Consider the following 17,875-nt stretch of genomic DNA (forward strand, 5'->3'; position numbering starts at 1 on the left):
TTATATTGCCATATTATTGGCATAAAAAATATCATCGTAAAAAAATATGCACATATCCATCAACACATTGAACTTGAATACTACGCTATTAGAAGCATAACAAATGCAAACACGTACTCGCACTTAACCCGAACGCGTATAATTCATGCTATATTATATTTACAATATAATATAATATACGGGTAATCCTTTTTGATGTATCAGTTAAATATATACCGTCATAGTATCTTCAATAATATATTACATAATATTATTGTTGAATAAAAATAAATGTTACACTACACTTTTATTAGTGGACAACTACAAGTAAATTTAGTTTGGCACATCAACATGGTCGAAATCACACAAACAAATGAGAAGAATATTGTACAAAACGCAGTAACAAAATATATAGTGTCACGTATCATATAAAATAAAAGTTAATATGATGGTTTTCAAAACATATATAGCTGTATGTTTTTGTTTTGACTTTATAATTATTACATTGAAGATATGTATAATGTGTTGTATACATAATATGTATTGAAAGGTCTTTAATTTATTCAATTTTAATTGGCGTTTAATAGAAGTGCGTGACCACATTTTTAAGATATCTACATTATTATTTTATTTTTTAACGAAGGCTTGAATTCTACATTGTACATTTCCGGAAGATGAAACTTAAAGTGAGGTCCAGCATTACGCTCCAATGACTAAGTATAAGCATGAGTGTTTTTTAGATTATTACATTGCTGACATTGACCAGGGTAAAAAGATATTTTATCGTATTTTATGATATATATATATATATATATATAATGTGATAAAGCTGCTTTTGACGTTTACAACGATTCCTATTGGAATATACAAATATATATGTACTAACCTATATTTAAACATCTAGTGCACGAATACAATTGCGACGACTACTTATTAGATTTAAGATATTGGTATTATTAGTATTTCTTTTTTGTATAATATTATGTATACACCCACACACACTCACATGCACACATATATACAGATAATGTTATTATTGATTAAAACTTTGGAACGTATTTAAAAAATAATCGAAGTCAAAAAATACATTTAGACAGTATAAAAATTTATAATCAGAACGTAGTGGAAAAACACTACACATTTTTCACATTATATCATTATACATTTTACATACAAATTATACTTTTAAAATAACTAAAAACGTATTCATTATATTATTTATACAAACATATTATAATATCTATGGGTATAAAATTACTAGTGACTTTTATTTTTATTATTTTACGATGATAATAAAAAAAATATAATAATATAATATTATATTTATATGTGTATAATAATATAATATTATCATTCAGTATTTTATATCCTCGTAATATTATATATATATAGTTATGTATTATACGTTCCATTTTTTTTCTTCAGTTATTCTGAGAAATTTGTTTGGTGAACATTATTTTCATATGTTAACTTATACATTTATACGTTTTATAAATATACTCGTAATATATTTATATGTGTCTGTGTGTTGTACATTATTTATATACTTCTAATATCATTTAAATATAACCACCGAATTTTAAGGTGTCATCTATCGAGCATATTGAAACTATTTTTTAGAAACTCACACGAATCTAACCGTGTGTATGTGTATTTTCACTCAGATCAAGCTGACAATCCGGTAAAACGCATTACGGTGATACGTCATAAAGACGATTGCAAACGCAGATAAAAGGCGCACCATTAGTCATCACCGCACTGTAAAATACGACGCAGTCCTTAATGGACATTATAGCTAGAAATGCACTCGGCGATGAGCACCTCCTATTAGGACAATAATATATATATTAAATAGTAAGTGCTCTTTCTCTCTCTTCTGTCTCTTTCGGTTACTCGAGTTTTTTCATAAAAATTCTTACTTGTGAGTCTTATACTGATATGTATATATATATATATGTAATTACCAAACACGGAAGAAGTTGAAAAGCATATAATTTAATATATACCATATTACGCTTAATTATATTGCACTAAAAGGTGAGAGGAAAAAAATCAGCAGACGAGTACCTCTTATACACATCATACATCATGTATATGATACAAGTATACTTATATAGTTATATATACTATAATAATAATATATACTATCTATTATCTATTGAATTGCGCTCTGTCGAAGATTAATAATTTTTACAATAATGTGTACTTATAAACCTATCTATTATATTGTGTGACCTCAAACTCGTCGCTTATCACTACGCTACGTGTGTTTTATAAGGATGAATATGTTTAATTTTACCTGTATCTATATAGCTCGCATTATTTATACACACTGCAACTTGATATGAAGTTTATATCCCCTCTCACAAACACAACTTACTCTATTGATGTTCGACGAAACTTTATTGTCAAACAAATCATTTAAATGATTTATTCACTCGTGCAATAGTTTATCTAAATACGTTTTGTGCGTTTGGGTGTATATGCACGCTCGTCTTATAATGAGACGAATATACGAATATGTGCATATTATTCTTTCATATATATATATATATTATATATATAAATGGAGAATTTGCAAAGTTTTGAGAAACAAGAATTCAAAACAAGATACAAACACATTTAATTTTGTCTTCGGGCATTATAGCTAGATGGTAGCCCAGTCATATATACAGGTACTAAAATTTTATCTTAATTAAAACATCTTTAATTTCGATGTTTTGCTTCTAAATATTTTCTGTTTTGCGTTCCAAAATGTGTCAATCGTTTAAAACGATAACTGTTCATTTGCTGTCGTTTACAAACACTTTGAAATATATTTATAATATTATATCATATTGTTGAAAGTATTTGTATAATAAAACTCAACTCATATCCTTAGATAATTTAAACTTTTACTTTCATTTCTCGCATGTTTTCATTTCTTTTCAACAATATATCATAATATTAAGCTGCTCTTGCATTTAAGTAAGTTGTTTTCATTTAGTGCCAAAAGTCTGATATTTTGAATTTCATCTTATAGCTATATAAGCGATACTATAAGTCATAACCGTATACTATACTAAACGCGAATTTAATATTATTATATATTTCTATAGGTATTGGGTACAGATCGATGACACGTGCAATATTTAAATTATATGAAAATACGAGCTGTATAATATATCAAAAATGACAGTTATATGTATGATAGTATATTATTACACCTTTACGAATCTTTATGTATATTTGGCTTGCATTATAATATAGGACGTTTTATTTTTATTGTTTTCCCATTTTTTAAACGATTTTTAGTGAAACGATTGAGTTGATATTTTACACGCTATAATTTAAACTTAATTGGTTCGATATTGAAGTTGTGGAATTCTATTACTATAAATATACATATACGATTATTATATAATAATGGCCTATTATTTAAATACATATGTATATATATTTTTGTGGTCGTTATGATAAAACAATGCACTGTATAAATTTATAATACTTTATAACACTGCAATATGGCTGGTGTTAAATTAAAACATATGTATTTTGTATTTTTTACCTAATTGTTTATTACCGATTAATCTAGAAGCCTGTAATAATGTTGATATTTCAAATATACATAAAATAAATTACCAAGTTAATAGTATAACACTATTGGTATTACATTAATAAATATCACACCTACCTATTAAATACGACGTACGATGAATTATCGATAACACGTCGTTAAAAATTTAAAAAAATTTTGATAGCACTATTATTATTATAACGAGTATCATAAAAGTATAAATATTAAATAAATGTATTTATTTGTTAATCCAATTATGTATCCTGCATGAATATCTAATACATCTAAAGAGCTATTTATACAAAATAGAAATTCGTTTTTATCGTAGAAATTATTTTTAATTCCGCATTGAAGGATTCGTAAATATTTATATTTAATTTTTTTTTTAAATATACTTATTTTCTTTTCATATTTATTTTTAACCCTACTTAATATTTAGGCTAACCAACAGTATATACACTCTACTATACATAATCATCTGAATATTATTGTTTTTTCCTTTAAACACCATTCTAACGCTTTGTTTCATTTAATTATTGTAGGTTACTGCGGACCAGGATTACAAGAGAACGCTGAAAGTGCTAGTGACCAGTACCGCGGTGATGGTCGCCGGTCGGTTATGCGTCATGTCAGGCGCGGTTCCGTCGTTCGCGGCGTCAGACAACCCGGCGGCCAAGCATCCGGACCCAACTGTCCGGGCGCTGACATTTCTGCACCTGCCCGTGGTCAGCGCCCAGTTGCTTGTATGGCCGCAAGTGCTGAGCTACGACTGGTCTATGGACGCGGTACCTCGGATCGAGTCGGTGGCTGACCCGCGGAACGTGGCCACCGTGCTGTTCTACGCGGCTCTGGTGGCCGTCGCCCGCGCTTCCATCCTCCGGAAATGGACTGCCGTGGCCGTAGCTGCCGCTGTAACCGTCGCCTCGTACGTTCCCGCGTCAAACGCCCTGTTTTACGTCGGTTTCGTAGTGGCCGAACGCGTACTGTATATACCAAGCGTGGGCTATTGCTTGCTAGTTGGCTGCTCGGCCACCGCGCTTGCAAAGGCAACCAGTGGACGCCGGTCAACTGTCATATACGCGCTTTACGCCACGACAGTGGCTACATACGGTCTGCGGACCGTACTCAGGAATCGCGATTGGCGCGACGAAGAGTCCCTCTACCGGTCCGGCATCCAAGTCAATCCGCCAAAATGTAAGTACATCACGATCTTTTCACACCCAACATACATACATTTATTATCAGTCATACCACTGCAGCGCTCGTCCACGACCTTAAACCGTCTGCATACCGTCCTTCACCCGCATCCACATCCACGCTTTTATGAAATTTTTATCCCAAAGATTTTAAAATCCCACTACAGGTAACGACAATTATATAATATATTATGTCAAATAATTACCTTCATTTGTTTATCAAACATCAATATCAATTATGGTCCATCGGGTTTTCTGTTTTAGAGAACACGCATTTCACAGTGTTTTAATCGAATTAAACGTTCGGATTACTATTGTTTTCCAAAAGTTTAATGACATATTTCCAGAAGACTTAAAAGATACAGCTATACAACTTTTGATATTTTAACAAAGCCGTATTTAATCCATTGAGTCATAACTATAAAGTCATCTGATATACTTTATGCTACTACAATATAGTTTTCGTATTCATAATATGTATAAATATAAATATTTTATGCAAATGTATGTATTATGTATTGTATACCTATGTATACCTATGTGTACCAATTTTGATAAAAACACGTACCATATAACTTGAGTACATATTTTGTAATTTAGCGCAACTTGGAGAAAAGTTATTCGATGAAAAACCATAGGTTTTCGAGAAATTGCAATTATAGCCATTAAGCATATTCATATTTGTAATACACAATACTACGTCATACTCGTCATATAGTTATATATTTTCTTCTAAAACAATACAATTATAGTAATATACACTTTTCAAAAGCTCGTTAAGAAAGTTTTCTCCTCAAAAACCCTTATCTGAAATTGTACGTACGACTTCTTCTCGTAGATTATCTCTGTAAAATGAAATCATAGGATGTTGATCGTATACACTTTTTAGGTTTACGGTTTGGAAAAAAATTATTATTGAAGTTTAATTTCTATTTTAGTTGTAAACATCTCACAACGCGTTCAACTGAAATTTTAATAATCATATTCATCCAATAACTATACCCACATGTACCTATTGTCTAGAGTTGTTTTACAAGATATAATTTTTAAAAAACCTTTGAAAATACGTATTTAACTCTACAGTTAAAATAGTATTAAAGTACAACTAAAAATATTAAAAAAAAAAAATATATTTTTATAGATACTTTTAAATTACTACAAATATTTTTTTCACTATATAGATAGTGTTAATAGTATTATGATTTTAGTATAATACTATCAACTTTAGTATTTTAAATTTAAATGTCTTCCCCTGTAAATTTGAATCTATTTATACAATATACGCGTTTATAAACATTCTATATAAATTTTATAATATATTGTATATTTATTAGATGATTACATTATATAGACATATCCAATAAATATTTATTTTTTAGTTTAATGTGTTAATGAAAATATTAATAAGGTACTTATATAAAATTATTTAATTTTAAATATAATCGCTTTAAGAAATTATTTAAAATTCCGTATGTTAGTAGAAATTAAAAAATATTTGAATGCTTTATTCAAATATATTTAGGTACTCGATTACTTTATAAGACTGCTTAAGAGAATATAATGAATAGTAAAAATATAATAAATAGTACAACTAGGTTTTACGTAAAATAATAGTATTATGTAATATATAATATATATATATATATACGTTTGTTTGAAAAATAAGTCCATGTGGTTTATGGTATTTATGATCACTGTCAGACGAAAAACATTACATATTATACGAAGGGATATGTTTTGAGATATTACCGTGTCTTGTCCCACTGTAAGACAACTAGACAATATTTTATATGTATTATATATAATATATATATTATGTAAATACCGTTACACAGTTTTTAGTTTTTACAATTTACCGGAATATTTTTGGAAAAAATACGTTTTGTTTTATAAAACACTGTATGTACTACGTCTAATAAACTTCTTAGTGTTTTTAATTTCGTGCCTTTCCCCGCTCCCAGCATTCCATAAAGTCTGCAAGACTATACCTATCAATCCACTGGCTACAACCCTCCAATCCAGCAGTGCGACCGTTTTAATTCAATAAAAGAGAATAGGTTTCGCTGATCGTTTCCGTTCTTTTCCCCTCTTTTTCACCGTCTCTATTTCTCTCTTACTCTTTCTCTCTCTCTCTCTCTCATTTTCTCTCTCATTCTCATCTCGAATCTTGATTAAATTTTAGCCTACGGAAATCTTGGTTCGATACTCAGCTCTCAAGGCAGAACGAATGAAGCAGAACTGGCATACCGATCCGCACTCAAACACCGGCCCAACATGGCTGATGTACATTACAATCTGTGAGTAATATATTTTTATAATATTATATTTACTATTTCATCAACACTTGCAGTCTACGTCCTTGTATAATAATATAATAACATAATTGCGCGCAGACCATGATTATTATTATTGTTTATATAGGAAATTTCGTATTATTTATTTGTTTTTTTTTTTTCAAGAAACAGCTAAGGCTAATGCTATTTTCGAAACTCTATAAATAATATCGTTTACCGCATACCTGTCAGAGAAAAAAATAAAAATAAAACAATTTTTTACTTCGAATTTTGTATATATTCCGTTGCCTTGTTTCACTCGTAAAATATGTTCCGTTATTTATCGGAGGGGTGAGTTTTGTGCCAAATGTGCCGTATAACAATCACAGTCTTTATTGAAGACCGTAAAAAAATATCATTTCTTATTGTTCCTCATCTCCTTTTCGTCTACGGAACAAAACAATAAATTGAGATACGCTAGGAAAAAACAATTTAATAACACACCCAAGAAGCTTATGGCTGTCCGAAAGTTGATGGCTTTTATACGCCTACTTTTGGTGAACGAGTACCATATATATATTTTTTCTTTTCTTTTTTTTCTTTTATCTAAAAAGAATGAAACGTCATGTTACTCACATAATGAAACTCAAGAGTATAAAAAAAAAATGCAATAAAAACCACATTGTTTTGTAGTTTAGTGGTATAGAATGACATGTGGTCTAGAACATTACAAGTGAAACGATCACGTTTTCGTGTGATTTGTCTTGGTTACTTTCAACCCAATTCTTTTATTTTTTACAAAATTTAAATCCTGTTGTATAAAAATACACACATTTTTTCCATCCCTTTTACTAAATAATATATTGAAAATAATTATTCAATATTTTTTTCAATGATGTCCCTTTGAAAATATATTTATAGAAAGTATCAATTATAAACGTATTTTAACAAATATTTAATTAATTGCAGTAAAAAATTATTGATCGAAACTTTAAAAAAATTCCTTTGTTAGTTGGTCTTATTTTATACAGAAATTTAAGATGATAGTATATTTTTCACAGAGAATTCTTAGAATAACTTTCTTTATTGAAGATGATGCAAAATATTTTCTAAAGAATTTTCCTCTGAAACCGATAACTTGTAATACGTTTTTTATCCAATATATTTTTTAAATACATTTTTAAAATAAAGTATAAATTCATAAACATAAAATTTTAATAGACATTTATTAGTTATTTTCGTTAAATTAAAATTATCCTAACCCAGTTTTAATATATTTAGATTTATATTAAATATTTAAAACTCCATAAATAAGTACCTATATTATATTGTAATTGTAATTGAGGATATTAAATTGCTTACTAAAATTTAACATAAGGGCATATGCCATATAGCTTATTTTTAGTCATGAAATTTAGATCACGTCGAGCGTACTTAAAATAAATATTATAATAACTATAAGCTGATTATTATTATATTTTACTATCTGTATTAAATTATCTATAATAGTTCTAAAATTATAGTAAATACTTACCGTAGTATGCAAACTATTTACTATAATATATAAACTAATATAATAATGAATTAAAGTATCTATAAATTTGACCTCTGGAATTTTGGGTTTTGATCATTAACAAATTTAACACTACTCTTAACTTATAACTTATAAATTTCCATTGTGATTTTTAATTACACGGATAGGTACCGTAAAAATTAAAATCACTGTTAAAAGCCGGCGTAATGTTGTATTTTAAAACCTTGCAACTATTATAATTATTAAATGAAGATTTTAGAAAATCTAAAATATTTAAAAACAAGTTAACATTGAACAAAAAATGTTTTTTAATAGTATCATATCATCGTAACATTAGACAAAATAAGTAAACAACATGTATTATTGTCAAAATGTTTTAAATTATATTTTTTTTAATGATTAGCTAACTGATTAGGTAAAAAAAAACAATTGATAGGTATAACTTATATGAAACATGAGCTCTCAATTTATTTGTATGATTATTATAAGCTATTGCAGCATTGGAGACACTACATCTTTCTCAAATAAATTTATTTTTTTCTTGGTTATATAGGTAAGTCCCTGTGCATTTTTTATAAAATATTCTCTAAGATCGTATCATTTATGTCACCAAATTTAATTAATCTAAAAGATAAATACTTACTTAATTTTTGATTTATATCAATTTATCTGTTATCTATGGTAAATTTAGAACTATCTTTTGCATTACTTTCCGTATTCAACTTATCAGAAGATCCCGATATTTTATCTAGCATTGGCGTTATAATGATCTATTGGCCACATTTACTTGTTCTCTCGTCATAGAAAAACCGGTCGCAATTAAAACTTACTCAATTCATTTTGAGATATTGTTTAAAATGATTTGATGTTAAGACTGCAATCACCATCTAAAATAATTGTTGTAGCATTATTATTCTTTAAAGTTTAAACGGCTGATAATTTCATCTGCGCTGCGATTTTTGTAAATCATAATCGTACAAATTTAAATAAATTATTAATACATATAAATATAAGCATAATACATATAAACTAAATTATTATTAATCCCAGTATTTCTCAAGTGGTCGAAAATTATTGATACAAAAACTTTAGAACCTTAAAAGCATACTCATTAGTGACATCCCAAGATTCCTAAAAAATGGGCCGTACTTTAAATTCATATGATAAAGTTATCTCGTTTTTTTAAATATATAGTTATATACTTATAATATATATAATACCTATGTATATAATTTAAGCGAACATTAATATATGTAAACAATCATTGTTTTAACATTTTAAACTATATTGGTTGGTATATAGCCAATTTCAACATTTTAAGGTAATATGTAGCATCTGATATTGAGAAACTAGTAAAATAATTATATGATTAGTAATATTATGTATACATATTTTATAATAAATAAAAATACTAGTAAATTAAAATATCAGTTATACATGATAGACAAAAAAACATATTAACAAAAATTCATTAAAATAAGTTTAAATAGCATACTGTTGTGAAATAAAGGAACAATTATTTTATAATATATTACATGAAATTAATATATTTAACCACATTTCAAACTCAAAAAGCTTAAATGTGTACTATTATTATTATATTATTTGTATGTGGGTTATTACTTTAATTATGGTTGTTATCTAAATATATATATTGTGTATCTATTATATTACTTTTAAATTATTATTATTATCAAACTATAAAATACAAAACTTTTGATCACACAATTTGTTTTTAAAAAATTTTGGTTCGTAAACTAAAATAATTGTTTTAAATTTTAGTAGAATAAAATTTAATAAAATTTTATGAGATAATTAATAAAATAAAATTCATCTTTTTCAATTTATAGGTACTTATAAATAAATACGAGTAAAACGGTATTCATCTCCCTATAAAAGGGATCAAAAATCACAAATGTAATTTAGATCTTTTTACTATTTTTTTAAATATGTTAATGCCTCGAAATCTAAATTTAAAAGTGAAGTATTTGAGTTATTAAGATATATGTGCCAATGATAATAGTTATTAATAATGATTTTATATAAAATATATACTAAATGTAATTCTTACTATAAACTCTGACAATTTAAAAAAAATTATAAATATGTAAGAAATTAATATAAATGATAGTATATTTCAAAACATCGTAATCTCTATATTTCCTAAACATTTATTATCCTCTAAAATTACTAGTACTAAATTCTAAGTTTAATAACTCAAAAGCTATTCGTTCGAATTTTAATTTAAATACTTACAGCAAAATTTTCAAAAACATCGTCTTGTTAATAATTTAAAAAAAAAATGATGGTTATTATTTGAAAAAAAATGTCTAATACCACACAATGCTCTTTAAATTGAATAAAATCTTTGAGATTTAAAAAGATGGTTTTTAAATACACTTAAAAATTCCTTTAATCATAATTTTAATAATTTAAATGATCAATTTTATAAGCATATTTGGTAGATCACCCTGTTAGACTTTCCTTATTTATCGATCGGAGCCCTTATATTTTGATAATTTCAAAAACTCAAACAATGTGGTCAATGCGGTGGCCACGCGGATCAAAGGACCCATTGTGCTGCCAACGATTCGTCTGCGGCTGCGGTCGGAAAATCGCCAATTTCGCACTTGAACTGCGTTTCGAAAAGCCAATATTCGTGTTAGTTCTTCAAATCGCTTTCCACTATGGTTCGCAGAGTATTAAACTCTGAAACGGATTTCGTTCGCGCGCGCACACACAATAGCTGTGTATGTAATAATATAGTGTCGTTGGGTCAACGCGTCCGAATCTCTCTGTCTCTGTCTCGCAACTTTATCTTCGTCCTTTTCTATCTTTGTGTCTCCATTCCTTTCGATTTATCTATATAGATACATTTCTCTAAAACTGTGAAAATGAGCGATGCGTTAATATAAATCACACAGCTTCAAACACTGATCGCCGAAAACGGTTTTAGAAAAACTGACTTGCGTGAATTATTATAAAGTAACACCTATTTAAAATCAAAGAACCTTCATCTCGAGAATTATTTAAGTCCACTATATGGTTTGTGCAGTGACCATCACGTATTGGATATAAAATCTCGACAGAAATCTATAACCACAGATATAAATGCAACGGTTCGTAACAAATGCCGTTGCCTCTTTAGTGTATAGTTCCAGCGCAGTGCAGTATATATATATACACATATATATAACTTTATAATACATATAATATATATATATATATATATATATGTGTGTGTGTGTGTGTGTAGTGATCGAGAAAGCAATATGTGAAAAGGAATCGTTTACGGCCGACAGTTTGGACCGATGGTGCAGATGTCACCAGCCAATAACGTTCCTTCGTGACCCGCTCACCATCCATTTGGAGCGAGCACATATAAAAAGAAAGCGTAATAAAATTAAGGACAAATCGGTCGCCGCCGCTGACTTGAAACCAAATTGGCGACCAAACTTCACGGTATAAATAAGCGAGCAAGCGCGTACTTTCTTAATATATATATATATATATATACAATATACATATATATTTTTATGTATATATACACACACATTTATATATATATATGTATGTACGTACAATATGCTGCAGTGATAAATCTGCTATGTATTATACATTGTACATTTTCAGATTATCGGTGGAAACTTCTTTTTCCCCTCCTTGCAGGGTACGATAAATGGAACAATTTTATCCCCGCGCGACAACCGTTTCATCTCTTTGTGTTCGGTCCTTTCGGGATTTTGTTTATAGTGAGAGGGAAATAATAGCGTATAGTAGGCAAAACAGTACTGCAGAAGTATATAATATTATAGCCTTAAATACGTAACATGCACACGACTACGAAAGGGTGATCTAACAGCTGCAGATGATTGGAATTATTAAATTATTAAGAAAACGTACATACATAAGACGTACACCTGTAAAACAAACTAAATATATATACAGAATGATTCTTTTATCAAACAACACTTATTATTTCAAAAAGTATTTATGTTTTTGAAAATATTTTTTTACATAATTTCAAGTTATTAAGAAAACAACGTTTTTATTAAAAATTTATATTTTTAAATATTTTTTATCCTTATAATTTTTTAATTTTTAATATCTTTGACAACATAGTGTTTTAATTTTTTGAGTATTTTGATACATAAAATTCGAATTTAGGGTGAGTAGTTTATGAGTTATACTTATTTAAAATTTAAACAAGCGGAGTAGTGGACAAATATTTTACGGGGTAACCCCGTACCACACCACTCCGCGCAACTAAAATTTAAATACGTATAACTCATAAACTATTTGCCCTAAATTCAATTTTTATGTAAAAAATATTTAAAAATATAATTTTTTAATAAAAACGTTGTATTTTTAACAATTTGAAACTATGTAAAAAAATATTTTTAAAAACATTTATACTTTTTGAAATAATGAGTGTTGTTTGATAAAAGAATCATCCTGTATATATAAGTATAGCGGTGTTTTTTTTAGCGAACCATCATGTTCTCAACCAATCGTTAAAATACTGAAAAGTCGTTTATAATAATAATGATACTTCTTAATGGTTTCTTTTAGAATTTATTTTTTGTATGAATGACATCCTTATTATTAAAATAACCTTTAAACATATTGATGATCGTTATTGATTCATAATTATTTAAAACATTTACAGTTTAAATAACAATTATAGATACATTATGGCTAACGGTAGTAATTTCTCACTGCTGGTAATACTCAATACCTTATACTTATTATTTTTAATGATTATCAGTTCTTCGAGACATAGAATGTTTTCATGAGTACTACTAATAAATATATTTAATTTTCACGTCAACATTTTCATAAAAAAATATTCCGCTCGAATATCCTAAATTTAAAATAGCGGTTGTTATTAAACTGGATATTCCGTTAAAAAATACAAAATGAATACATAATTAAGACTTGATAAGTATAAAAATATTCGACTTTTTATCTATTGTGCATAGAAAATAATAATAAAAAAAGTGTCTGAAACTTATTAGTTAGTGAATACCGAATGGCATAAGTGTGTTATAAAAATTACATTGTTTAAATAATAAAATATTCAACACTATATTCCGGCTATTACCATCTATCGATATAATGCATCGCATGAAAATAGTATTCCCTTTGATCTCGCAATATCGCAACTTTTCCAACGCGAAGTGCATTTCGTCCGACTAAAAAACCATAGCGCAATATATGATTTCACATTTCAATACTCTTCGTAATCTATAGATATACAGGTCACCGAATTTTCAATTATATCGACTCAACGTAATACCTCAACAGCGAATATAACTATCACACATGTCAACAAAATATGCAAAACAATCGTATTCGTATATATAAATAACAAACATAATACTCGTACATAGTGTATATTTTACATTGTATACATTCAAACCATATACATTACAATTTATATTTAATAATAATATTTTATTCGAACTTTTTTTGATAATGTTCAAACAGCTTAACTCAAAATATTATCAGAAAATAATAAATATAATATCCATAATGAAAAATAATAATTACATCGAGTGCTGAGTTATTATGATATAGTAGCCTTAAGATGTCATTATATTACATTATAATAACAGTATAACTGTATAAGTATATAGAATAATGTTTTCGTAGGAATTCGATTATTTTCATATAATTTTTTATGTGTTTTCAAGATATATAAATTTTTTATTGTATACCTTTATCTTAAAAACTACCAATTTATACTAATTTTATACTTGTCTAAATTATAAAAATATAACTATATTAAGTAAAAAATTTAAGAAGTAGATTATAAAGCTAGTCAACATATTTTTTTATAAATTAAGAAAGAAACCAATTTACCAATATTTTAGATTCTTCATCTCTCGAATCTCTCTAAAATATAAATTTAATCTACCTATATAAAAATGATTTTAACTGATAATTTTTTCGACCATTATATACCTAGTAGATTTAGTGTATTGTACCTATACGCTATACTAATAAAATATTAATGCAATTTCTTACACCTATATTTAAATTTTATTTCAGAACGTAAAAAATTAAGAATTTTGAGTGGGTTACAATATTAAAAAAAAATAATTTTACTTAAGAAATATTCATAAAATTGTTCAATGTTTTCTGATTTCTTATTGCGTTAATAGCGATTAACATGAGGTTTAGTATAATACTCATCAACATCAGGTTGGTGCCGTATAATATATTGGTTGACAAGTACACCCTGTTATCTCTTTTACATTATCTATACTACTACTGTCTGCTACAGCTAAGCACATTTATTTATAATCACTGATACGCAAACACGTAAACACACCATACGAATCGCATACCTGCACTTTTTCTATATTTAACTCCTTAAAAACGATTGGTATAGAGTTCAATTCAAATTAAATTGCAAGAGTAATTAGAAAATGTCTATTAAAATTGCCATATCTGACTTATAAACAAAATTAATTAATATTATAATTATACAGACATTGCTTTCATCATAAATTTCCATGCATATTATATCATATGAATTTGTTAATTGTCTTGTGGGTAGTAATAATATCCCACGTTGTGATATTTTATTAATATATCACCTATATACAGCAATATATATATTATTACATTAATTTATTGTAAATTTTGTGTTATATATAAAACTAATGTAGTTGTACACTTATAAAACAATCATAGCTTAATAATATTCGTTTCAGAAACCCGTTAATTGCTTTACGAAGCCAAATAATGAATCATCTGCAGTGTAGGTTATCAAATTGGTGAAACAAAACAGGTGTGTTTATATAAATTTATAATATTGCGTAATGGTTAACACCGTCGAAATAAAAACACAAAGTATGTAATAATATAACAATAATTCCCAAATTTTGATCAGTATAGACTTCCGGGGCTCTGCGTGTACGTAGGAATATTGTTGTACAACGAGTTCTGCGTTTAAATTGTTTTATTATTTTATTATACTTTTATAGACTTATGGTATTAATAGTGATTTACTGATGTACATCAATCCAGTGCGAGTGCACCGAGACTAAAATATTATAATATGATAAACAAATAATTTACCTTTTATACTATTCTCGTAAATTTTTGTGGTTTTCGTGACATGTTCTAACACTTCTAACACTTTTACTTATGTATTTATGTCATTAATGCGTTCTTTGAATTATAAGTCTATATAATATGCTAAAAATTGTACTTTAATTAATGATATTTTATTGAAGAGTAGGTAATTTTTCTATTGTTATGGAGTAATTTATAAAAGGTATCAATATTTTACTATGTATTTTTTTTTTATTTTAGTTCATTCTTATATGAATTTTGCACAAATTGTAAGAAAAATCTTACATTTAAAATCTACTTTTATTCATTTCTAGACCATTTATAGTATTATTTAAGTATAATAATATTAATTTGAGTTACTATCTTTAATGCAATGCGAATATTCTTTAAATCGAATTTTAAAATCACCAACGTGGCAACGTCTGGAACTTTAACAGGATGACTACTTAAACATGATTTTTAAAAAAAATATATGTTTACAACAGTTCTATCGTTTGGTTGAATGCTAGCAGCGTATCTACTCATGAACTTTAAAAGTGCCCCAAGTTGTAATTGTAAGTGTAAACTGCGAGTGTACAACGTTGGACGAAATATCGCTAACGTCGTAACTTATGATATGTGTAGGGTATTTACTATTTATACTATACTCGTTTAAACGCGCAAAGGGACGTATTATTATATTTAATATCGTATTGCACTTTTGCATTGAACGTGTGGGTACTAGGTACCCACATTATGTGACGTAAATATTTTAATATTGTTGTTGCGTTTCGACACAATTTTTTTTTATTTACAACGACGTGGCGGGGTCTGTCTGGCTTTAATATGGTACAAATACACAATGAGTTGTTATTCCGGTCGACGAACAACGATCGTGATGATTAATTCGCATGTAAAACTTTTACCAGTATATAGTACTATAGTATGACAATAAGGGTTCTGTCGACGTGAAAGTCGCGTCGACGGGAGATTATTAAAAAAAAAAAGGTCGTTTTTCACATACCGTTTGTATCAATTTGTTTTGTCGGCGGCGGCGGCGACGATGGCGTCAAAAAGTAGGCGCTGTCATTAAAATACAAATTACTGGATAAAAGCGACAGCGGAAATGGTATATATATATTTTCTCGTCCCGTACGCATCATATGATATACCATAATATAACGTGTATACATAATATCATGTTATGCGTTCGTATAATTTACAATATTTTTTTTTTTTTTTGTTCATGACATAAACAATTTTTTTTTTTAATAACCGCATTTTATACGTTGAATATCCGTCTCCGTCGTTATAATTGTACGGCGTACGCCTGCACTGCGCTGTTTGTATATTATAATACCGCGTGTACGATGACTATAATAATATACATTATGTACACACACGTATACGATGAATGCGTTGGTTTTCGCGCATAATATGTTTGCTGCCTGGTGGCAAAGACCGCACAAAGCGAATAGCGTTAATACGCCCGACCGTGTGTGTGTGTGTGTGTATTCGTGGTCCCGCGTAAATATATATATTATGTATAGCGGCGAAGCGTCCTGGAAACAGCGAGTATAGTGCAGTGTAAAACGAAAGATTAATGAACCGGGTAACGCATATGCCGATATTCGCACGTTACTTAAGCCGAAGCAACTGGTGCGTGTGGTGTGAATGAGCGGATGTGTGCGTGTGTACGTCGTCGCGCGTTTATGGGCTGATAAAGTATTTTCTTGTATTTTTTTTCCTCGACTTAACGCCACCACCGCCGCTCCGAGGTTTCCAAACAACAACGCGTGCGCCGCGAAACGAAAAACACCGAACACGCTGCTGTTATTGCTTTAGATCGCACGGATTAATCGTACACACACGAACACACGCGCCCGGGCACGCATTAACGCGTAATTTAAGCATTGTCACAATATTTAAGTGCGTGTGTGTGTATGACCCGAGGGTTAAATATGCGTTCACTTGTACTCTGAAAATCAGTTTAGAAAATGTTAGGATTTGCTTTAGATTTAAAAATACGAAACATCTCTATTTTGCATATCTCTACGGTGACAACGCGTAGATTATTTAAAAGAGCATACGTAAATAGCATTTCTACGGTTTTTAAAATAAAAAACTATTAAGTTGCATAGGTATAAGTACACGCATTTTATACATAACCATATAACCTAATCTTTATGACCATCTTATACACCACTACTCTAAACATGATGTAATAGTGTACAAATTATATAGTACATGCTTACAGAGAGTGGTATAGATT

The 17,875-nt window shown here is 28.4% G+C and overlaps 1 protein-coding gene across 1 annotated transcript in view; it reads left to right on the forward strand.

Annotated features, from left to right (window-relative positions):
* Positions 1 to 17,875, forward strand: part of LOC113556769 (protein O-mannosyl-transferase TMTC2-like) — a 76,930-nt gene that overhangs the window by 26,641 nt on the left and 32,414 nt on the right. The window contains exons 5-6 of the mRNA XM_026961909.1: positions 4,078 to 4,729; positions 6,914 to 7,028. Of these exons, the coding sequence (XP_026817710.1) occupies positions 4,078 to 4,729; positions 6,914 to 7,028 (767 nt within the window). The remainder of the gene's footprint in view (positions 1 to 4,077; positions 4,730 to 6,913; positions 7,029 to 17,875) is intronic.

This window comes from Rhopalosiphum maidis, chromosome 4, assembly GCF_003676215.2.
Source record: "Rhopalosiphum maidis isolate BTI-1 chromosome 4, ASM367621v3, whole genome shotgun sequence".
Classification (NCBI taxonomy): Eukaryota; Metazoa; Arthropoda; class Insecta; order Hemiptera; family Aphididae; genus Rhopalosiphum; species Rhopalosiphum maidis.